The sequence below is a fragment of the Ranitomeya imitator genome, chromosome 7, assembly GCF_032444005.1.
Source record: "Ranitomeya imitator isolate aRanImi1 chromosome 7, aRanImi1.pri, whole genome shotgun sequence".
Taxonomy (NCBI): domain Eukaryota; kingdom Metazoa; phylum Chordata; class Amphibia; order Anura; family Dendrobatidae; genus Ranitomeya; species Ranitomeya imitator.
This window is the reverse complement of record NC_091288.1, coordinates 48809595-48835148: the sequence shown is the minus strand read 5'-3', so window position 1 is coordinate 48835148 and position 25554 is coordinate 48809595. Positions and strand designations below refer to the sequence as shown.

General features: G+C 47.3%; 1 protein-coding gene across 1 annotated transcript in view; it reads right to left on the bottom strand.

Annotated features, from left to right (window-relative positions):
* The window catches only part of AGPS (alkylglycerone phosphate synthase), a 196532-nt gene extending 176230 nt beyond the window's left edge, over positions 1 to 20302 (bottom strand). Inside the window, exon 1 of the mRNA XM_069733205.1 lies at positions 20004 to 20302. Within this exon, the coding sequence (XP_069589306.1) occupies positions 20004 to 20149 (146 nt within the window). The 5' untranslated portion in view covers positions 20150 to 20302. The remainder of the gene's footprint in view (positions 1 to 20003) is intronic.
* Positions 20303 to 25554: the final 5252 nt, after the last annotated feature.

The following is a 25554-nucleotide window of genomic DNA, read 5'->3' as shown; positions in this document are numbered from 1 at the left end:
GCCATCAGATGCAAACTCGGCTTTGGGAAAATGGCCGCCGCGATCTCTTCTGCGCACGCGCAGCATCCCGCGGCCATTTTCCTGAAGCCCCGTGCAGCAGAGCACTACATCTGCGCACGCGCTGCCCCAGGAAGATGGCCGCCCCCACCGATGACAGGGGGTAATAGCGCAGATCGCGCACTGCTTCTTCACGTGCGCGCAGTGGATTCGTCACTGCGACATGCGCACACCACTACGCCACCAACGGAAAGCTGGGGAAGAAAAGAGCGATGTCACCACGCCCACCTGACCTGACCAGCCTGATTGACAGGCGAAAACGGCGACTTTGGTAATGTATTTCTCAGCATAGGTGGGGAATCAGGGTACACTACATACACTATAGTAACGCACAGCGCAGGCCCTATTTAACAGTATTTATAGCTCAATCTCAAAAAACGGGGTGACAGGTTCCCTTTAAACCAGGGGATAGAGTTTGAACTTCTTGTTCCGGGGGTGGAAGAGAAAAAAAAAAAAAAGAGAGGAGAGCGAGAGGAGAGCGAGAGGAGAGCGAGAGGAGAGCGAGAGGAGAGCGAGAGGAGAGCGAGAGGAGAGCGAGAGAAAAAAAAAAGAGAAAGAACGAACGAACGAACGAGAAAAAGGGCATGTGCAATTGAAATAAATGGCGCCATAGGCTTCCATTTTAGGGAAAGCTGGACAGTGTCGGACAGGCGCCGTCCGGTTTTTCGCCGGACACAAAAAACGTTCATCTGTCCATTTTGTCCAGCCGCCGGTTCCACAATTTTTGCCAGTGAAGAACGGACAAAACGTAAGGCCATCCGGCGCTAATACAAGTCTATTGGAAAAAAAACGGATCCGGAGGAGTCATTTGCCGGATTGTGCCTGACGGCAAAAAACGGATGTGTGAAAGTAGCCTAAGGGTATGTGCACACGCTGCGGAAAACACTGCGGATCCGCAGCAGTTTCCCATGAGTTTACAGTTCAATGTAAAAATATGGGAAACAAAAAAACGCTGTGCACATGCTGCGGAAAAAAAGCGTGGAAACGCAGCGGTTTACATTCCGCAGCATGTCACTTCTTTCTGCGGATTCCGCAGCGGTTTTATAGCTGCTCCTATGGAAAACCGCAGTTGTAAAACCGCAGTGAAAACCACAGAAAAACCGCGGTAAATCCACGATCAATCTGCAGCAAAAACGCAGCGGTTTTGCCCTGCAGATTTATCAAAACCGTTGTGGAAAAATCCGCAGTGGACCAGAATACATGTGCACATAGCCTTAGACTTGGTTATGTCAAGTCTCCATTGTTTTAAAGGAAAAGTACGATCTAAGTAATATATGTGACATGTTTAAGTGACTAGTCCCGATTCCAGTGCCCAAGGTTCTAGGAATATCTTCTGATTAGGTCACTATGGATTGTCGATAGCCAATAGAATATGTAGATCTAGAATATCTTAAAGGGAATTTATCAGGAGGTTTTTTTTCAATGGAATCTGAGAGCAGCATGAAGTAGGGGCGGAGACTGATTCCAGTGATGTATCATTTACTAGGCTGTGTTTTGCTGTTTCAGTATAGTCAGTGATTTATCAGTGGGAGATAAGAACTACAGGACTAGTTTCCTCGTGTCTGCTGGTCCAACCGCATTCCCAACACTGAATGGCAGCTTTCTGACAATATACAGTACACATAAAACTGCCGGTGGTGTGGGCGTGCGGGGTTATACAGAGCTCAGCATTCAGAGCACTGCTAGATCTGCAGCAGAGAAACCTGTGATTGTATCATAACTGCTGCACTAAAAGTGAAACATCGCTGGAATCAGGGTTTCTGCCCCTAAGTTATGCTGTTTTCAGATTACATTGCAAAAACCTGCTGACAGATTCACTTTAAACTTTGTCTGACCGTTAGAAATATACTACCATCTTAGCAGGGCCGTATTTAGAGTTTCTGCTGCCCTAGGCACTTTTAGTGCTGCCTCCCTCAATGGTGAGTATGACACTATTGGCATAGACTTTGGCAAGAATCGCTGATGTGAAAGTCGCCTTTTGCAGGAGATCAGGCATCTGCCATGTAACGGATCACTTACGGCAACACTGCGTTTGGCCTCATTCATTCCCCATGGGATTTGCTGCACTTGCCGTGATCTGGCAAATGTGGTACCATACCTCCCAACTTTTGAAGAAGGGAAAGAGGTATAAAGTTTGCGGCGCACGTAGTGCGCCACAGCAAATTTTAGGCCACGCATCTGACCACACCCATTTCACAACTAGTCACACCCATATCCACGTCCCAACCACAGCCATTTAGCACTGCTGATCACACTGTTTCATACACAATTATAAACAAAAATAAATATGGCCACACAGTGCCCCATACTGTATAATGGCCACACATGCTGCTCCATACTGTATAATGGCCACACATGCTGCTCCATACTGTATAATGGCCACACATGCTGCTCCATACTGTATAATGGCCACACATGATGCTCCATACTGTATAATGGCCGCACATGATGCTCCATACTGTATAATGGCCGCACATGCTGCTCCATACTGTATAATGGCCACACATGATGCTCCATACTGTATAATGGCCGCACATGATGCTCCATACTGTATAATGGCCGCACATGATGCTCCATACTGTACAATGGCCCCACATGATGCTCCATACTGTACAATGGCCACACATGATGCTCCATACTGTATAATGGCCACACATGATGCTCCATACTGTAAAATGGCCACACATGCTGCTCCATACTGTATAATGGCCACACATGATACTCCATACTGTATAATGGCCACACATGATACTCCATACTGTATAATGGCTATACATGATGCTCAATACTGTATAATGGCCCCACATGATGCTCCATACTGTATAATGACCCCACATGATGCTCCATACTGTATAATGACCCCACATGATGCTCAATACTGTATATTGCCCTCCTCCCATCTTGTATGCGTGGCTCATCTCCCTCCCATCCCATATGCATGGCTCATATTCCCCTCCTCCTCCTGTATGCATGGCTCATATTCCCCCCCTCCTGTATGATTATGATAGCTCATATCCCCCCCCCCTCTTGTATGCATGGCTCATAATCCCCCTGTATGCATGGCCCATAATTTCCCCCCCCTCCTGTATGCATGGCTCATATTCCACCCCCCTACTGTATGCATGGCTCATAATCCCCCTCCTGTATGCATGGATCATAATTCCCCCCTACCTCCTGTATGCATGGCTCATTCAACCACCGTCCCCCTCCTGTATGCAAGGCTCATAATCCCCCCCCCCTTCCCATATGCATGGCTCATAATCCCCCCCTCCTGTATGCATGGCTCATATTCCACCACACCCTCCTGTATGCATGGCTCATAATCCCCCCCCCTCCTGTATGCATGGCTCATATTCCACCACCGTTCACCTCCTGTATGCATTGCTCATATCCCCTCCTGTATGCATGGCTCATATCCCCTCCCCTCCAGTACGCATGGCTCATAATTCCCCCCCTGTATGCATGGCTCATATCCCCCCCTCCTGTATGCATGGCTCATATCCCCCCCTCCTGTATGCATGGCTCATAATTCCCCCCCCCCCCCCCTCCTGTATACATGGCTCATCTCTCCACCCCCCACCAACCCGCCCCTTCTCCCATGGCTCTGCTCCGGGCTCCCCGTCCTCTTTCTTCCCCCCCGTCCCTCATACTCACCTGTCCCACACCGTGCCGACATCCCTCTGGCTCTGTCCAGACTCCCGACGCAGCACCTTCGGGAGGTGACCCAGGACTTTAAATAAAAAAAAAAACCTTGCTCAGGTGCCACCCCCCGCATTGTCCTCGCCCTAGGCACGTGCCCTCAAGTGCCTAGTGGCAAATACGGCCCTGCATCTTAGGAAGTAAGGAACATTGCTAGGATATGCCATCACTTTTGTGAATGCAGGAGGTTCACTGATGCAAAGAATAAAGCAGGCGGCAGTGCTGCTCTTTAAAGTTTTTTTTCCTCTGCATGGAAGTTTTCCTGACCATCCACTGCGGTAAAGCGCCAATGCAAGAACCTATATTTAAGATTGGTGGGGTCCGAGAGGTTGAAACCTCAACGATTATCAAATCCTAGCAGTTTACCACCACTTACTAAGGGGGTATATCCATATAGGGGCCAACCTCATTCAAAAGGTTCCCTTGATCGTGAGATTGGGGATCCTGCCCCATTCACATTCTTATAAACACCATTTGTTCACATAACTGGTATTTAAGGAACAAAAGTTGAAGTGACTCATAACTGGATATTAAAACATAAGGTTTATTGGTTTATAAACAAAAACATTTAAAATTTCAGGAAAAAAAAAAAAAATACTGGAAAAATAGAGGCAGAATTTAAGCCCACAATAAATAAATAAAATAAATGCAAGAAAATTCTGCAATGACTTCTCAATCTACTAATCACCCAATGCAACAACAAAACCTTGAACTATTTATTTATTCTTTGCATATTTATTCTTAATTTACTTACTTAATATCAATTTTTGACACTGGCACTTCAAAGTAATTCTTGGTTCATTTTTACATAAGCATTAACACTTTTTTTTTTTTTTAGGTATCATTTACTTTAATTTAAAAAGCTTGGGAAGTCACTGCATAATTTGCTGCCATTTATTTATTTATTTATTGGGGACTTTAGATCTGCCTCTATTTTTCCAGTACATTATTCCTGAAATTGTAAATGTTTTTATTTAAAAACCAATAAACCTTATGTTTTAATATCCAGTTATTAGTAACTTCAACTTTTGTTCCTTAAAATACCAGTTAGGTGAACAAATGGTGTTCACACATATAAAAAAGTGTGAAAAAACTGAAAATATGTCATATTCTAGGTTCTTCAAAGTAGCCACCTTTTGCTTTGATGACTGCTTTGCACACTCTTGGCATTCTCTTGATGAGCTTCAAGAGGTAGTCACCGGGAATGGTCTTCCAACAATCTTGAAGGAGTTCCCAGAGATGCTTAGCACTTGTTGGCCCTTTTGCCTTCACTCTACGGTCCAGCTCACCCCAACCATCTCGATTGGGTTCAGGTCTGGTGACTGTGGAGGCCAGGTCATCTGGTGTAGCACCCCATCACTCTCCTTCCTGGTCAAATAGCCCTTACACAGCCTGGAGGTGTGTTTGGGGTCATTGTCCTGTTGAGAAATAAATGATGGTCCAACTAAACGCAAATCGGATGGAATAGCATGCTGCTGCAAGATGCTGTGGTAGCCATGCTGGTTCAGTATGCCTTCAATTTTGAATAAATCCCCAACAGTGTCACCAGCAAAGCACCCCCACACCATCACATCTCCTCCTCCATGCTTCACGGTGGGAACCAGGCATGTAGAGTCCATCCGTTCACCTTTTCTGCGTCGCACAAAGACACGGTGGTTGGAACCAAAGATCTCAAATTTGGACTCATCAGACCAAAGCACAGATTTCGACTGGGCTAAAGAACACAAGGAATGGACATTAGACCAAACAAGTGTCTTCTGCTTGTTGCCTGTCCTTAGCAGTGGTTTCCTAGCAGCTATTTTACCATGACGGCCTGCTGCACAAAGTCTCCTCTTAACAGTTGTTGTAGAGATGTGTCTGCTGCTAGAACTCTGTGTGGCATTGACCTGGTCTCTAATCTGAGCTGCTGTTAATCTGCGATTTCTGAGGCTGGTGACTCGGAAGCAGAGGTGACTCTTGGTCTTCCTTTCCTGGGGCGGTCCTCATGTGAGACAGTTTCTTTGTAGTACTTGATGGTTTTTGCCACTGCACTTGGGGACACTTTCAAAGTATTCCCAATTTTTCGGACTGGCTGACCTTCATTTCTTAAAGTAATGATGGCCACTTGTTTTTCTTTACTTAGCTGCTTTTTTCTTGTCATAATACAAATTTTAACAGTCTATTCAGTAGGGCTATCAGCTGTGTATCCACCAGACTTCTGCTCAACACAACTGATGGTCCCAACACCATTTATAAGGCAATAAATCCCACTTATTAAACCTGACAGGGCACACCTGTGAAGTGAAAACCATTCCCGGTGACTACCTCTTGAAGCTCAAAAGGTGGCTACTTTGAAGAACCTAGAATATAAGACATATTTTCAGTTGTTTCACACATTTTTGTTAAGTATATAATTCCACATGTGTTAATTCATAGTTTTGATGCCTTCAGTGTAAATTTACAATTTTCATAGTCAAGAAAATACAGAAAAATCTTTAAATGATAAGGTGTGTCCAAACTTTTGGTCTGTACTGTACATACACACATACAAATTGTATATAAATCCATTGACATTCTATAAGAATAAGTATAATATATAATTAGAGTATAAAGGGGTCATCAAAATAAGACCACTCCTTTTGCAAATGAGGCCTGCCCAAGATCCAGCGTGGTTGCCAAGAGAAGATGTGACCAGCAAGAAACTTATAGTATTACACGGCGGCTCTCTGTAAGAGACCCTCCACTCGAGCCCAGCGAGGGTCTACTCTGTGATTAGCAGATGCCCATTAGGACATATGGCTGGCTTTAAGGTTGATTTACAAAAAGCAGCAAGTTAGCATTCAGAAGCGCTCTCGCCCAATCACTGCCCTGTATAAAACATGCCGCCGAGCAAGCAGCAAATAAGAATATTTGTTTGTTTGGATCCTATACAGCCGGTATGCCACTGCACATGGCAGATTTTCAATGTGGAACAATTTTTGGAATGGTCCATTTAACAAACTGGAATAATACAAGCAGCTCCTGCACCTGTCCACAAAGCGGACTAGCTCACGGGACCAGACACGTCCACAGTTGGCAGAAGCAAATGACCCCAACAAAGCTGTCTGAACCCAACCACAGGCCGGGTCACACATCCGTGCATCAAAGTCCAAGTACAGTCTGAGAAGCACGGACTGGGTGCGGGTCTCCTGACCAAAACAGCATGGCCTCATATATGCCCAATAGTACACAGTCAAGATGGCCATATAGATCGGACAGAGATCAAACTTGCCGGCGGCTCTCCCGACCCGAGCGTGACGTGTATTTCTAGGCAGATGTCATGGTCTGGTTGGGAGAGCCGCCGGCCAGTCAGCACACTGCGGTCCGATCTCAGTCTGGTTTATACCACCGTCTGTCTGTGCACCAAGTCTGTGGAACTCAAGAGGAACCATGTCCGATCTACAACTCATGGACCACGTCCATGACAGATGTGTGAACCCGGCCTTAAAGTGTCTTCGGGATTGTGCTCAGTAGACTACAGACAGTGTCAGGCTGCTGCCTTTAATCTTTAGTTAGTGAGACGCTCGTGCTCCGCGGTGGACTATGGGCAGGGCTTTGTAGTGCTCTGCTTACATATTCATGTGCATGGCTTATGACAGGTCCCTGATCTTTCACCGACCTGCCCCCTATTTTACATAGCGCATACAATATTATTGGCTCGGGGGGGGGGAATTAAACTTCAGCAAAATGGCGCCGGCACATGCGCAATAGCATCTTTTACTTGCTGATAGATTCTACAGCGCAAGCACAGCCAAGCAGCACCATTTGGTTGGAGCAAAATAGCAACTGTGAATATGCACCGCCGCCATGTTGCTGAAAATAAACATTTTTTTCTAATGCCACAATATTCTATACAATATGTAAAATAGGGGGCAGGTCAGTGAAGGATCAATGACCTGTCATAATTATACAGATGCATATGTAAGCGGAGCATCACATGCAGACCCCCACAGGCCGCCCAGGAGCACGAGCAGATCATTAACTCAAAACTGAAAATAAGGATTACACAACAACCACAAGACTGATTCCATCACCAGGTATCATTGTAATCAGTATAACGGCGCCGACCTGACACTGTGTGTAGGTCACTGTGCACAATCCTGCTGACAGGTTCCCTTTACTGTTATCCTTGCAGACATTTTACATGCAGCCCTCACTTCTTTATATGGACTGTGGGTTTTAGTTCAGGCTTGCTGATGTGCAGGCCCATCCTGCCGATCTTACCCAAGGAGTCAGTTATGTATAGATGAAGGCACAATGGCCGCACTGACACAGGAGTCGCTCACATACTTTATTTCCGGATTCTCCATGTTTGGACAATAGGGATGCTTGTGTCGGCCATTCTTCTTATCTCTGCACGCACTATAATATATGTTGTGAGAAGAGCACATGAGGACATCCCAGGAATCAATGGTCCCTCGCCTGTCACAAATCAGCAGAGCTTTATACACTGCTGGATTTTCTGCAGACAGACATGTGCAAGCCGTAAAATGCTTCATCGCTGCTCGTCAAAACCTCACACGTTACTCATCCATTCATACAGCTCTCATCCCATCTGTGCAAACTCTACACCCACAGATTCCTGGGTTCAAGAATTAGGCCAGAATTAGTCAGTATCATGTAAACAAATATATATTAAAAAAAAAAAAAAGGGGGGGGGGTGTACTAAAAAAAAAAAAAAAAGTGGCACGGAAGAGTAGAGGAAAAAAATATAGGCAATTATGTGCAGAACTGCACTACTTGAAGTGCATATAACAGGAACAACTGTGCACTGTAGCTTTAAGAGATAATCCGGCTGCTGCTCCTAAATAAAACTGATCTTGCACAACTGGAGGGAAGTGATTTTTATTGGAAATAATCCAAAAAAATACCCGGCTACTGCCTCTGGAAGACTTACTGAGCCAGGGTGCAGCAGAATGCACTGAGACCATATACCTCGATATACATATATTTTAACTCCTTATGGACAGGACAATTTTTCACTTTTGTTTTTCCTCCCCATGCTTCCAAAACCCATCAGTTTGCTATTTTTCTTTCCATTGACCTAGCCAAATGAGGGCTTTATTGTAACCAGACGAGTCGTGGTTTTCAATTAGAACATCCATTTCACCATATAAAGTGCGGCAAAATGTGAACAAAAAATTAAAAGTTTTGCTGGAATAGAAAATAAAAAAAAATAAATAAAAAAAAGATTCTGCCATTGATTTTTGCGAGTTTTGTTTTTACAATGTTCACTTTTTGGTAAAAGAAAAAAAAATAAAATACCTGGCAACTTTATTCAATGAATCAATATAATTCTGATATATTTCTACGTTTTTTTCTTTCCCTTCTTTTACTATAAGGAAAAAAAATTATTATTCTATATTAATATTTTTTTCTTATTATTTTACTATAAAAGGGAAAAAACTTGGAATATGCATACATTTTATATGCATAATTTTGCATTAACTATTTTTCTAAATAATTAAAATAAAAAAAAATTATATATATATATATATATATATATATATATATATATATATATATATATATATATATATATATATATATATATATTTTTTTTTTTTCGGCGAGTGAGGGGGAGCGACGCCTGTCAAATACTCACCTGCTCCCGGCGCGGTCCCTGCATGTCCCACGGTCTTCGGGCGCAGCAGCTTCTTCCCCTGTTCAGCAGTCACTGGTGCCGCTCATTAAAGTTATGAATATGGACTCCACTCCCATAGGGGTGGAGCTGCATATTCATTACTGTAATGAGCGGTACCATGTGACCGCTCACTACAGGAAAAAGACCGTGGGACATGCAGGGACCGTGCAAGGAGCAGGTAGGTATGTAATTCACCTTTCCGCTGCCCCGTCCTCTGCAGTGACTGTTCAGGTCAGAGGGCGCGATGACGTATAAGTGTGCGCGCCGCCCTCTGCCTGAACAGTCAGTGCGGAGAGACGGGACGCTGAGGAGCAGCGACGAGAGGCGAGTATGTCTATGGGGCCATAACTGCATGGAGCATCTATGGGGCATCTATGGGGACATAACTGCATGGAGCATTATATGGGGCATCTATGGGGCCATAACTGCATGGAGCATTACATGGGGCATCTATGGGGCCATAAAGAACTGCATGGAGCATTATATGGAGCATCTATGGGGCCATAAAGAACTGCATGGGGCATTATATGGGGCATATTTGTATATGGAGCATCTTATGGGGCCATAAAGAACTGTATGGAGCATTATATGGGGCTCCTGATTCAATATGGATATTCACAAACACTTAACCTACTGAGGTCTCAATTTTACTTTTATTGGTATCTATTTTTATTTTTGACATTTACCGGTAGCTGCTGCATTTTCCACCCTAGGCTTATACTCGAGTCATTAAGTTTTCCCAGTTTTTTGTTGCAAAATTGAAGGGGGGGGGGGGGGGCTCGGCTTATACTTGAGTATATAAGAGATAGAGATAGATATATATTTCCCGAAACATACAGCGAGGGCAACTACAGAGTGGCTCCGTAGGGAGCATTTCAAGGTCCTGGATTGGACTAGCCGGTCTCCAGACCTGAACGGAATAAAAATAAAAATGTTTGGAGGAGCTGAAACTCAATGTTTCCCAGCGACAGGAAACGTCTGACCTCTAATTAAAAAAGGTTTCTGCACCAAATATTAGGTTCTGTTTCTCTATTATATCAAATACTTATTTCAAGCAATAAAATGAAAATTAACCATTTAAAAATCATACAATGTGATTTTCTGATTTTTATTTTTTTAGATTCAGTCTCTCACAGTTGATGTGTACACATCTCTACATTCTTTGTAGGTGGGAAAACTTGCAAAATCGGCGATGTATCAAATACTTATTTCCCCCACTGTAGCACAAGTTAAAAAGTGTCAGATGTATAAAGGAATAGTAGTAACACAACCACCAGCCTGTTCCGTCAGCTCTTTCCTTGCCTTGTTAACCTGATTCTAACCATAAGACGACGCCTGGCCGTGCGTCTCACTTTCCTTGCTGACAGGCGTCGGAGCGGCAGATGAGAGGAGCGCCAGTGGAATGAGGCTCGCCTGTCCTGTTTACTGTAAGTGTCCATGCCAGGAAAGCGAGACTCCAGGCGCTGCGCCAAACATCGGGGCCTTAAGTATTTCACGGCTAAATTAACCATAAATATTCTCTACCACCTGTCAGACCTAGAAGCTGAAGTACTTGACAGTAGATGACAGTGATGGGGGAGGGGGCACCATAGTTGGTACCATTTTAATAGCTCAGGCGGCCCCTGGGCATGTAGCCCTTTTCAAGACATATGGACATTACAGAGGGGGTTCGCTATCTATGTAATTAAAGGGGCTATCCCAGAATCTATTCATCTATTATTTTTCTAACTTCCTGGAGTCCTAATCTCTGAAGTGACCTAGCCATACCTCCCAGATGAGATCTATCCCCCTATTTGTCCTATCCAGCTCCAAACCCTGTCTTTGTGGAGATAAGTCTCACTGCAAAAGTAAGAAAAGGAAACCCGCTATAGAAAACAGCCGGTACGACCAGTCATGGAAGACCTACAGGACACATCCATGGGCAACCTCCGATACGCGGGTTTACTGGGGGTCAATACGCAGAGCAGCGAGCATTTCTGCAAAGCAATTGCATTTACTGTGGGATTTTAAGCCTCAGAGCCATGATCGATATTGCGATAATAACCTTTTACATTCTTATTATGATGGGCAGCTCCCCTCGGCAAAATAAGCGGGCGAGTTAGTCCACTGTGCTGGGATTAGGGTCACACTGAGAGCGACATTTTGAAAAATGTCATCTCTGATGGCTCCAGGTTTTTTCAACCCCATCTGAGAACAGCATGATGCAGGGGCAGAGGTACAGATTCCATTGATGTGTCACTTACTGGGTCACTTGCTGCAGTTTTGATAAAAATCTGTTTTATCCACAGCAGATCTGACAGTTCTCTGAATGCTGAGCTCTGTATAACCCCGCCCACACCACTGATTGGCTGTTTTCTGTGTATACTGTGCATAGGCAGAAAGCTGCCAATTGGAAGTGGATGCAGAGCGATACAGGGAACATGAATATGGAAGACTACATGGCAGGTTTGCCAGTTGGACAGACTAAAAAAAAAAAAAAAAAAAAAAACCTGAAGACGTCCGAGATTTTTTTTTTTTTTTTTTGCAGTTGCAAAACTTGAGATTATTTTGACTATAATTATTTTATAGGTTAAGTGACACATCGCTGGAATCAGGGTCCATATCGCTACATCATGCTGCTCTCAGACTAGGTAGCAAAAACCTGGTGACAGATTCCCTTCAAGTAAACCTAATGTATGAGACTTCACTCTCCTCAAGGAGCTCAACACCAACTACGGCTACAAATTCACAAAATGGCAATCAGCCTCTCAACAGCTGCTGCAAGGGATAAAGTAGGACTGTTATCTTCATAGATGGGCATGGTCTAGAGATGAGCAGATAGCTTCAGGCAACCCTAGTCTACAGTCCAGGTCAATGTTCTCTAGCTGTGGACAGGAGCTGCGCAAATGATCTGACCTTCCGTGTTCCTCGTTTAGGTAATGACGGGCCAGCACAAAATAACCCTTTAAGTTCACCAAAATGAAAGCCATCCTTAGAGAGCAGCTCTGAAAAGAGTGTATGGAAAAGGGTTATCTAAAAAGTATTCTTTAAAAAAAAAGAGCACAACAAAAAATGACTGTTCAAACGCACCCTCACCGCGGCCCAAGCAGTTCAGCGCACCCTCACCGCGGCCCAAGCAGTTCAGCGCACCCTCACCACGGCCCAAGCAGTTCAGCGCACCCTCACCGCGGCCCAAGCAGTTCAGCGCACCCTCACCGCGGCCCAAGCAGTTCAGCGCACCCTCACCGCGGCCCAAGCAGTTCAGCGCACCCTCACCGCGGCCCAAGCAGTTCAGCGCACCCTCACCGCGGCCCAAGCAGTTCAGCGCACCCTCACCGCGGCCCAAGCAGTTCAGCGCACCCTCACCGCGGCCCAAGCAGTTCAGCGCACCCTCACCGCGGCCCAAGCAGTTCAGCGCACCCTCACCGCGGCCCAAGCAGTTCAGCGCTCCGTCCTGCCTACTTATTTTCCTCCTCGCCTTCGTTGATTGATAGTTATTATTTTACAGGTGGCAGAAGAGCCAGAGATAGAAAACAAAACAAGTGGGAAGGTGTACCGAGCAACTACAGTTTCAGCAGTCATCTTGTGCCGACAGCCTCCCTTTAATGAACAGTTTTGGAGACAGTAAAATAAACAGGGATATTACGGTAGTTTGTGAACCCAATGGGGTCAGTGATGTCTAAACCACTGTAAATTAATGGAGCAACATAGAGTAAAATATGGTAAATGATATGGCACTGCTGTGACTAAACGTAATGATACTGTGGTTTATAACATTTTTGGCACTTTTGGCAGAAAAATAGTCCTTTAAATGGGGGACACCACTTCTCACTCACCTACTGCAATAAGCCAACCATGAACTAACCACACTGCCCCACAGCCAGGGCACACACCCACACCACACTCCATGCTGCCACCACGTGCCGTTTTGACAGGTAACCCCATGGGTAGCACACATACACACTCAACTTCCCCCCCCCCCCCCCCAAGCACCTCTGCGTACTCTGACATACACAGTGTAAAACAACCAGGCGATACTCTCCCTCTTCGAGGTGGTGAGTACTCAAAGCAACAAGGAACACATGTGTATTATAGATTTAACACAAAAAATAAAGTGTTGTACTTATAGAAATTACAAAAAGATAAGAAACCGACATGCGCAAAAGGAAAAAAAAAAAAAAAGTATAAACCAAAAAGGGCTAAAAAAAAAAAAAAAAAAAAAAAAGGAAAGACCATACAGATTAGGCTACGTTCACATTTGCGTTGTTGTGTGTTGCGTCGGCGACGCAACGCACAACGCATGCAAAAACGCATTGTTTTGTGACGCATGCGTCCATTTTTGGCCGATTTTGGATGCAAAAAAAAAAGCAACTTGCTGCGTCCTCTGCGCCCTGACGTTTGCGCCAAAAAAGACGCATGTGCCACAAAATGCAAGACAACGCATGTCCATGCGCCCCCATGTTAAATATAGGGGCGCATGACGCATGCGTCGCCACGGTTGTGCCTGACGCACCGCAAATGTGAACGTAGCCTTAGACTGAAGAACGATTCTGTGCAGAGGAGATCGCTGCAGGAATTCGGTCAGATCTTCAATGGACGTAGTTTCTGGATTTGATATTGTAATGGGTCCCATGCAGGGGTGCCCTTCCTCCCGGTCAGGTGAGAGGACGGACAATTGTATGAAGGGTTAAAGACCGCATTCTAATTTATGTCATATTATTACACAGGAACCTCCTGGTGGAACAATACGACTGACATTTTTGTGCATACTTTTACCATCCTAGACAACAGACACACTATAGTTCGAGTTGATATTTCATGGTTTCCCCAAGACTAAAAATCCTGCGCTTGGGTGAACATAAGTGATTATGTCCACCGATAACAGACATACCCAGGGATGGTGATATCAGATTATTACTGCTATGATATGGCAATATTGCATGTGCTCTCCCATGTCCTTGGTGCAGGGTTACAGACGACCACTCTGCCTTAGTGGCAATGATCTTCAACTTCTATGTAGCACTAACGGTATTTACTAACGAGGAAGTAAAAAGTAAAACTCTGTCTCTTTAGAAACTCTCAGCTACTCACTAATTCATTTATCTCAGCACCGAGATGCTGCCAAGTGTCCAGGGATATTGGATTTATCTACTCCATAACGCACGGCCTAAAAAAAAAAAAAAATGGGTAATTTGTGTAAATGTTTCTTTTATATGCATCATTTTTGCAAAAAGTTGATGAAGAGGAGTAGTCAACAGCGACAGATTTATCAAGTTATGCATTTAGGTTGACGGGCACACAAATGTTAAGCGACCACCGACCAGATGTTTAGTAGCCAGTTTACACAGTCCGACCACAACTCCGATCACACAGAGGGAGTCAATGCGTGTTAATGTGCTGCTGAGAACAATGCCGGCTTTAAAATGATTTTGAAATAGCGTCTTGCTTCTTTGTTGGCCGTCTGATGAGCGAGTGTGCTCGGATAAGGTGTTATCCGGGTACGCTCATGTGCTAATAAGGGTTCTTTGGCCTGTTTGTTAGGCAACCCTTGCAAGTGTTGCGGCTGTCAAACAGCCGCAGCAACTCGAATATTTTTTTTCGAGCATGACAAAAATACTCAATTAGGACACAAGCATGCCCAGATAACACGTTATCCAAGCTCGCTCACTAATCACTACTGTCTTTAGACAGGTAGATTATTGGGAAAGAGGCATTCCTAGGAACACTCGATCATGAAAATCAGCCAGTATACATACACCTGTAGCCCTGCTCTGCACAACTCCTCATTGCCGAGAGCGCGGGGCAGATGGAGGCATGTCTGCTTATACCTACTGGGTATATCAGCAACTTCACCTGCACTGTTCAATGTAGAAATGAGCACAGCAAGACTTAAAGGGGTTTTCCACAAACACAGTACATTTTAAATCAATAGATTTTGCAACAAAAATAAAGTTCAACAATTGAATGTGTTTTTTCTCCTGTACCGAGATGATCTTATAAAGTTGCCCCTGTGTAATGGCTGTGTCTGACCACGCAGGAAAATGGTCTGATCAAACCACATCCATAACACAGGGGTAAGCAAGAGTGTATACAGACAGGACAGCATGGGATCACAGATGATTGCTTTCTGGGAGGTAAAACATTGGTTTTAAAAAGGCAGCAAAATGTTTTCCCGTGCTGTAATATCTGTATACTCTTTGTTATTCCCCCCTCCCAGGAGATGTGGTAAGATCAGACACGGCCACTACACAGTAGGGTCACATTTATAAGAGTATCTCAGCAAAGAAACATTTTTAAACACATCCAAACCGTGAAACATTTGTGTTCCAAGATTTGTTAAAAAAAAAAAAAAGTTAACTCACTTACACAGCGCCATTAATTCCACAGCGCTTTACAAACATGTACTTTGTCCGCAGGACAAACCCAAGCTTTAAGTCTGAACATGTTGCAAATTTTTGCACAAATCAGCACATGCTTATAGTTCAAAATTAAGCCACGTTCACACGTACAGTATTTAACATGAGTATTTGTGGGGATTCCAGAAAAAAAAATAGGAGGAGAACAAAAGAAAAATGTTACCGCCTGCTAATCAGAAGAGGTGTTCAAATGCCAGTAAATAGGAAGGAAGGCGTTCTCAGGGCCGGCAGACATGGACTACCACCATGGCCACAGGTCCAGGGTCTCAATTCTACCACATAGATACATTTAACTTTTGGCCACAATCATAAAAGTGTCATATCGGAGCTTTGAATCAAAAAGTCCCAAGATAAAAAACACAAAGTAACTTTACAATCGGGATCGGACGTGGGAAGCTCTCAGCAAATTCAGAGAAAAGAACTGAATAAAGAGTTATTTAGCGAGCTATATCACAAAGTTTCTTAACTTTGCTTGTACTATTGTTTTACAAAAATGTTGTTTTCTGGTTGGTTGCCACGGGCAATATTATTTTAGCAGTTTTTCCAGGAACAAGGGCGACCACCAGAATAAATAACTGAAATGGAACCTGTCCGTTCTCTTAAACACAAAATATAATAGTGGAATTTTATTTTTTTTCACCATTTCAGCTCAGTCCAAAAAAATTCAGTACATTACATGGTAAAACGAATTGTGTCATTAAAGACTACCACTTGTCCATTAAAAAATAAATAAAAAAATAAAACCACAAGCCCTCATATGCAATACAAATATGTGCCACTAGGCGGTTAGGGTAGCGACAATCAGCAGTGATCTCTCCAATACCCAGCATTGCGCACAGAGAGGGCGTTCTGCTCTTCATTCATTTTTTAGAATACAAAGCAACTAACCTTAGCCTATATTTAGGCTGCATCAACCCATCTACCCCATGCACAGATGTCCTGTTTTCTGACTCTCCCAGAAAGCTGCAAGTAACCGAAACGTGCGTCTGGGTTCTGTCGCCACACCTCGGCAGGAGGCATTTGTAACCATTATTACTTTTCTCTGATTTGGTTTGACATGGCTTTGATTTTCTCATCCTTACCGTGACAAATACTTCCTTGTATGTATTTGCTCAGTTGTCGTTCATGTGTTATCATTAGCCTCCAGCATTTACCTATTTAACAAACCAGCTATAATATTATACTACATTCCCTCTTGCTATGATGTGGTGTCATGTACTGGCTGGTCCACTTTATGCTCTCTACAATAATAGTTAATAAGGCTTTTATTTTTCACACTGTGGTTCTCTCTGCATACGGTTGTTTTCTTAGGATAGAGTTACGCTTGCGTTTAAAAATTAGGTCCAGAAATATAGGACGAGTGTCACGCGAGTACAAAGCGATTTTCAACAAGTAGCATCAGTCTGACATCAGCTTTCACATACAGTAATTCTGTTATTTTAAGCTGGTTTGACAACTAATAAAACAATCTTATAGGGAGGTCATTGAGACATATACGGTAATCTGTGCTTTACGCTTGTAGTTTTCTATACTGGTATTTATTTCAGAATAAAATAAAAAATGGCATTCTATGTATGTGAAAGGTTCGAGCTTGTGTATAAAGTCAATACAAGTCTCCATGACCGGAGAAAAATCAAATAATACACACACACACACACACACACACATTAGAGGGCTGTCCCCGATTCACCGCAGACAGGACGGACCAGATGCGGCACCACAGAAAAAGGCACACAAGGTGTTCTCTAATCTCATGCTATAACCACAGCAGTCTATCTACAGCGAGCAATTACTGATACAGCGGCGGTGATAACCAGTCATAATGATAACGACTTGAATAAATGTAATCTTATTTGATATAAAGAGTATTTTCCTCTCTATGGATGTAAAATGGGGTTCCCCAAATCTGTCCCGATAGCAGATCTCAGGGAAAAGAACGGTTGGGCATATTGGATTTCAGCATGCCTAATCATTCCGTTTTCACAGGAGATACGGCACCTAAGTAATTGCCGGCAGCAGCTTAATTTCCTGTCCACTGAACATATTATCCACGGCCCGTTCTCTACTGCACAAAAAAATAATGGCAACATGTACAGACCGAAAACTACTTGAGGAACCAGAGCCCAGATCTCCAAAAGTGAAGTATTACAATTGTAACCCTAGATTACCAAAAACCGAGGTAAAATAGCCCTACTGTAAAGAGGCCTTTCTATGTGAGGCTGCCACGGCTTGACACGGGTGAGGATGGTACAGAACTGGCGCTATAGTCTCCGGGGAGTTTGTATATAATGTGCCGATTGTTACTCCTCTGCACGTAAAACTCTGATTGTTCTGCAGAAACGTTTCCTACGGCCCATTCTTGTGTCTGTGTCCCCGGGCGCTGCCCTTTATTCTGCATGAATTTCATACCATATACGGTAATCAGCAGAGGCATTAATCAGATCACAGGGGACAGGGACGTCCAGGATTGTCACATTTTAGATCATAAATCAGCAAAAAAAAAAAAACGAAACATGAAAATCAGGTCACACCCATGTGTAAACCTGTACCAGAACAGGTCCGTCTTACTGCTCCGCAAGAAACTTCATTCATTCACCAGGTATACTGGGAAGTATCAGAAAGGAAATAATGCGATGGTGACGAGGGCAGATCAATAACAGAGCAGACCCCACAACACATCCACTCCCAATCAGCCGTGTGGGGGGCTTAGTGACACCGTACAGCGAAACGAAGAGGCACCGAGTCCGGAGAGCCGAGAAGATTATTAATACAAAGCAAAAATGGAAAGTTGTTTAATAAGTAAATATTTAAAGAAAAATCTCTCTCCTCAGTGCAGCCAGGGGTAAGAGGCCACCAGATAACCCACATCGCAGTCATGTTCTGCTTGTAGCCACAAAAGTGATGAAAAAAGCAAGACGGATGATGGACGGGCAGCAATGACGAGGAGCTGGAGGGGTTTTTTCTACATTTTTGTGAATGAGATCCTGTGGCAGCTGCATCATACATCCCCTGAAATCACACGGCACCAGAGCCAGCCAGGGCACCGGCACCAGAGCACCGGCACCAGAGCCAGCCAGGGCACCAGACACAGCACCGGAACCAGGGAACCGGCACCAGAGCCAGCCAGGGCACCGGCACCAGAACCAGGCAAGGCACCGGCACCAGCCAGGGCACCAGAGCCAGGGCACCGGCACCAGAGCCAGCCAGGGCACCGGCACCAGAGCCAGCCAGGGCACCGGCACCAGAGCCAGCCAGGGCACCGGCACCAGAGCCAGCCAGGGCACCAGGCACCAGAGCCAGCCAGGGCACCAGGCACCAGAGCCAGCCAGGGCACCAGGCACAGCACCGGAACCAGGGAACCGGCACCAGAGCCAGCCAGGGCACCGGCACCAGAGCCAGCCAGGGCACCGGCACCAGAACCAGGCAAGGCACCGGCACCAGAGCCAGCCAGGGCACCGGCACCAGAGCCAGCCAGGGCACCAGAGCCAGCCAGGGCACCAGAGCCAGCCAGGGCACCAGAGCCAGCCAGGGCACCAGAGCCAGCCAGGGCACCAGGCACAGCACCGGAACCAGAGCCAGCCAGGGCACCGGCACCAGAGCCAGCCAGGGCACCAGAGCCAGCCAGGGCACCAGAGCCAGCCAGGGCACCAGAGCCAGCCAGGGCACCAGAGCCAGCCAGGGCACCAGAGCCAGCCAGGGCACCAGGCACAGCACCGGAACCAGAGCCAGCCAGGGCACCGGCACCAGAACCAGGCAAGGCACCGGCACCAGAGCCAGCCAGGGCACCGGCACCAGAGTCAGGGCACCGACACCACAGCCAGCCAGGGCACCGGCACCAGAGCCAGCCAGGGCACCGGCACCAGAGCCAGCCACGGCACCAGAACCAGGCAAGGCACCGGCACCAGCCAGGGCACCAGAGCCAGGGCATCGGCACCAGAGCCAGCGCACCGGCACCAGAGCGAGAACCAGGGCACCGGCACCAGAGCCAGGCAGGGCACCAGAACCAGGGCACCGGCACCAGAGCCAGGCAGGGCACCAGAACCAGGGCACCGGCACCAGCACCAGAGCACGGCACCAGAACCAGGGCACCAGCACCAGAACACGGCACCGGAACCAGAACCATAGCACCGGCACCAGAACCAGGCACAGGATACCACAGACCGCACCCAGCCCACCTCCCACACACCTACCGCTTCTTAGGGATGGAAGGAGCTGCCGGGGCCTTGCACTCGTTGGCAGTCAGGTCTGCCGCGGCCCCGGCCTGCAGGTGTCCGGAGAGGACCCTCAGCCTGCGCTGAGAACAAGCAGACACCGGGGAGCCCTCGGCGGCCGCCATGCTTCCGTGTTGTGCGGCGGAGGGGGGCCAAGGGGAGAGGTCACAGCGTGGGCACTCCGTGGCTTCCCATCAGGCAGCGCGAAGGCCGTTACTAAGCAACCGCAGAACACCACAGTGTCCAGCGCTCACTGCTTCTCGCTTCCGGATTCACCTGCCAGGGAAGGGGGCGGGGCGTCACGTGATCCAGACGAGGCGCGGTTTTGTTTTGACACTTCAGGGTGTGGGCGTCTGAGGAGCGGCCGGAAACGGGAGGGAGCAGCGGGGGCGCGCACGGAGGACGGACGGACGGACGGACAGCGCGTGCTATGACGTGTCCGTGTACAGACCCGGCTCTGTGCACCCCAACATACCGGGCTCACGGTGCTGACTGCCCCAAACGTGTCTGGGCCACAGGGCTGGGCGTTATTTCCACTGTACGCCGGTCACACGTGGCTTGTATGAGGTTTTTTTCTACAAACTGTAAGAAATCACCCATAGAACATCTGGGAGAAGGCGCCCCCCAAACGTAGGCAGAACCCCCCTGTGTGCACTGTGTGCTGCGGCGAGCCAAAGACATTCCAAGCGTTTTCCACATTGGAATAAGTAGGTAACAGGACAGGCGGCCGCCCTCCAGGGGGCTGCAGAGCACAAGCTGGGGGGCGGCAGGGAGAATGGCCCAGAGACTTATTGGGTCTAAACTCCTCGGCGCTGTCAGTGTGTGGGAGCTGTGGTTTGTAAAGGAAGACGGAGTTTAGGTTATTTGCACACTATCCCCACATTCAGCATCTCCGTACTGTCCCCCCATACTGCCCCCTCTCCATACTGTACCCATGCTGCCCTTCTCCGTACTGTCCCCCCATACTGCCCCCTCTCCATACTGTACCCATGCTGCCCTTCTCCGTACTGTCCCCCACATACTGCCCCCTCTCCATACTGTACCCATGCTGCCCTTCTCCATACTATTCCCCACATACTGCCCCCTCTCCATACTGTACCCATGCTGCCCTTCTCCATACTATTCCCCACATACTGCCCCCTCTCCATACTGTTCTCATGCTGCCCTTCTCCATACTATTCCCCACATACTGCCCCCCTCTCCATACTGTTCTCATGCTGCCCTTCTCCGTACTATTCCCCACATACTGCCCCCTCTCCATACTGTTCTCATGCTGCCCTTCTCCATACTGTCCCCCGCATACTGCCCCCTCTCCATACTGTACCTATGCTGCCCTTCTCCGTACTGTCCCCCACATACTGCCCCCTCTCCATACTGTACCCATGCTGCCCTTCTCCATACTATTCCCCACATACTGCCCCCCTCTCCATACTGTTCTCATGCTGCCCTTCTCCGTACTGTCCCCCACATACTGCCCCCTCTCCATACTGTACCCATGCTGCCCTTCTCCATACTATTCCCCACATACTGCCCCCCTCTCCATACTGTTCTCATGCTGCCCTTCTCCATACTATTCCCCACATACTGCCCCCTCTCCATACTGTTCTCATGCTGCCCTTCTCCGTACTGTCCCCCGCATACTGCCCCCTCTCCATACTGTACCTATGCTGCCCTTCTCCGTACTGTCCCCCGCATACTGCCCCCTCTCCATACTGTTCTCATGCTGCCCTTCTCCGTACTGTCCCCCACATACTGCCCCCTCTCCATACTGTACCCATGCTGCCCTTCTCCATACTATTCCCCACATACAGCCCCCCTCTCCATACTGTTCTCATGCTGCCCTTCTCCATACTATTCCCCACATACTGCCCCCTCTCCATACTGTACCCATGCTGCCCTTCTCCGTACTGTCCCCCGCATACTGCCCCCTCTCCATACTGTACCCATGCTGCCCTTCTCCATACTATTCCCCACATACTGCCCCCCTCTCCATACTGTTCTCATGCTGCCCTTCTCCGTACTGTCCCCCACATACTGCCCCCTCTCCATACTGTACCCATGCTGCCCTTCTCCATACTATTCCCCACATACTGCCCCCCTCTCCATACTGTTCTCATGCTGCCCTTCTCCATACTATTCCCCACATACTGCCCCCTCTCCATACTGTTCTCATGCTGCCCTTCTCCGTACTGTCCCCCGCATACTGCCCCCTCTCCATACTGTACCTATGCTGCCCTTCTCCGTACTGTCCCCCGCATACTGCCCCCTCTCCATACTGTTCTCATGCTGCCCTTCTCCGTACTGTCCCCCACATACTGCCCCCTCTCCATACTGTACCCATGCTGCCCTTCTCCATACTATTCCCCACATACAGCCCCCCTCTCCATACTGTTCTCATGCTGCCCTTCTCCATACTATTCCCCACATACTGCCCCCTCTCCATACTGTACCCATGCTGCCCTTCTCCGTACTGTCCCCCGCATACTGCCCCCTCTCCATACTGTTCTCATGCTGCCCTTCTCCGTACTGTCCCCCACATACTGCCCCCTCTCCATACTGTACCCATGCTGCCCTTCTCCGTGCTGTCCCCCACATACTGCCCCCTCTCCATACTGTTCCCATGCTGCCCTTCTCCGTATTGTCCCCCACATACTGCCCCCTCTCCATACTGTTCCCATGCTGCCCTTCTCTGTACTGTCCCCCACATGCTGCCCCCTCTCCATACTGTTCCCATGCTGCCCTTCTCCGTACTGTCCCCCACATACTGCCCCCTCTCCATACTGTTCTCAGGCTGCCCTTCTCTGTACTGTCCCCCACATACTGCCCCCTCTCCATACTGTTCTCATGCTGCCCTTCTCCGTACTGTCCCCCACATACTGCCCCCTCTCCATACTGTTCTCAGGCTGCCCTTCTCTGTACTGTCCCTCACATACTGCCCTGTTGTGAGTTCCGTTCTGGAGCTCCCTCCTGTGGTTGCTAATGGTATTTTTGTGAGTTCTGCCCTTGGGCTCCCTCTGGTGGTTTCAAGTGGAACTGCTGCTCTGTTAGGTAGCTGTGGCAGCTGCCTTCACTAATCGCCTTGCCTGGGTTTGTTATTTAAACCTGCTCTGGGCTTTAGTCCATGCCTGCTGTCAATGTTCTTGGTTGGATTTGATTCTTCCCTTGGATTTCTCATATGGCCAGTCCTTGTCTGCAAAAGATAAGTTTTGCTAGTTTTGTTTGTCCATTTGCTTGGACTCTATTGCTTTGCATTTTGTCTCTTTTGTCCAGCTTGTCACTATGTCTTATTCAGGCTAGCTGGAAGCTCTGGGAAAGCAGATTTGCCCCTCCACACCGTGAGTCGGTGTGGAGTTCATTTTTGTAAACTCTGCGTGGATTTTGTAGTTTTTAATACTGACCGCACAGTATCCTTTGCTCTCTGTCTATCTAGTTTAGTTTTGGCCTCCCTTTGCTGAAATCTAATTTCATTTCTGTGTTCGTCATTTCCCTCTCCTTTCACAGTCAATATTTGTTGGGGGCTGTCTTTCCTTTTGGGGGTTTCTCTGAGGCAAGATAGCTTTCTATTTCCTTCTTTAGGGGTAGTTATATCTGAGGCTGTGACGAGGTGTCTAGGGAGTGTCAGGAACATCCCACGGCTATTTCTAGTTGTGTTGTTAGGATTAGGGACTCCATACTGTTCTCATGCTGCCCTTCTCCGTACTGTCCCCCACATACTGCCCCCTCTCCATACTGTTCTCATGCTGCCCTTCTCCGTACTGTCCCCCACATACTGCCCCCTCTCCATACTGTTCTCATGCTGCCCTTCTCCGTACTGTCCCCCACATACTGCCCCCTCTCCATACTGTTCTCATGCTGCCCTTCTCCGTACTGTTCCCCACATACTGCCCCCTCTCCATACTGTTCTTATGCTGCCCTTCTCCGTACTGTCCCCCACATACTGCCCCCTCTCCATACTGTTCTCATGCTGCCCTTCTCCGTACTGTCCCCCACATACTGCCTCCTCTCCATACTGTTCTCATGCTGCCCTCCGTACTGTCCCCCCACATACTGCCTCCTCTCCATACTGTTCTCATGCTGCTCTTCTCCGTACTGTCCCCCACATACTGCCCCCTCTCCATACTGTTCTCATGCTGCCCTCCGTACTGTCCCCCACATACTGCCTCTCCATACTGTTCTCATGCTGCCCTCCGTACTGTCCCCCACATATTGCCCCCTCTCCATACTGTCCACCACATACTGCCCCCTCTCCATACTGTCCCCCACATACTGCCCCCTCTCCATACTGTTCTCATGCTACCCTCTGTACTGTCCCCCACATACTGCCCACTCTCCCTCACATGCTACCCCATGTCATACTGTCCTCAACATGCTGCCCACATCATACTGTTCTCCACAAGCTACCCCTTCTCCATATTGTCCCCCACATGCTGCCCTCGCTCCTTACTGTCCCCCACATGCTGCCCCTCTCCATACTGTTCAACACAGGTTGCCCCTTCTCCATACTGTCACCCTCTTGCTGCTCCCTCTCACTACTGACCGATCCTTCACTGTATGTTTTGCTGGTTCCTCCTCTCACCTTCCCCTTACTGTTGGGGTTCCTCAAGGATCAGTCCTAGACCCCCTCCTCTTCTCGTTGTATACTGCCCCTATTGGACAAACAATCAGTAGATTTGGTTTCCAGTACCATCTCTATGCTGACGACACCCAATTATACACTTCTTCTCCTGATATCACACCGACCTTTTTAGAAAACACCAGTGATTGTCTAGAATTCACCCTTTTCTTACTTTCGACTCTGCAAAAACTCTTACTGTTTCACTTATTCATTCTCGTCTGGACTATTGTAACTCTCTACTAATCGGCCTCCCTCTTACCAAACTTTCCCCGCTCCAATCTGTCCTGAATGCTGCTGCCAGGATCATATTCCTCACCAACCGTTACACCGATGCCTCTACCTTGTGCCAGTCATTACACTGGCTACCCATCCACTCCAGAATCCAGTACAAAACTACTACCCTCATCCACAAAGCACTCTATGGCTCAGCGCCACCCTACATCTCCTCTCTGGTCTCAGTCTACCACCCTACCCGTGCCCTCCGCTCCGCTAATGACCTCAGGTTAGCATCCTCAATAATCAGAACCTCCCACTCCCGTCTCCAAGACTTTACACGTGCTGCGCCGATTCTTTGGAATGCACTACCTAGGTTAATACGATTAATCCCCAATCCCCACAGTTTTCAGCGTACCCTAAAAACTCATTTGTTCAGATTGGCCTACCGCCTCAATGCATTAACCTAACGATCCCTGTGTGGCCTATTAAAAAAAAAAAAAAAAAACAATCAGGTTCCTCGCATCATGTTCTCATACACTTTATGCAGTTAATAGCCCTCTGTGTCTGTACTGCTACATACTTAGGCAGTTAACTGGTTCATGCAGCTTTACATGAACACCCGAGCCTTACACTATGGCTGGTCCGATGGTAACTAAAGCAATTGTTACCATCCACCTCTCGTGTCTCCCCTTTTCCTCA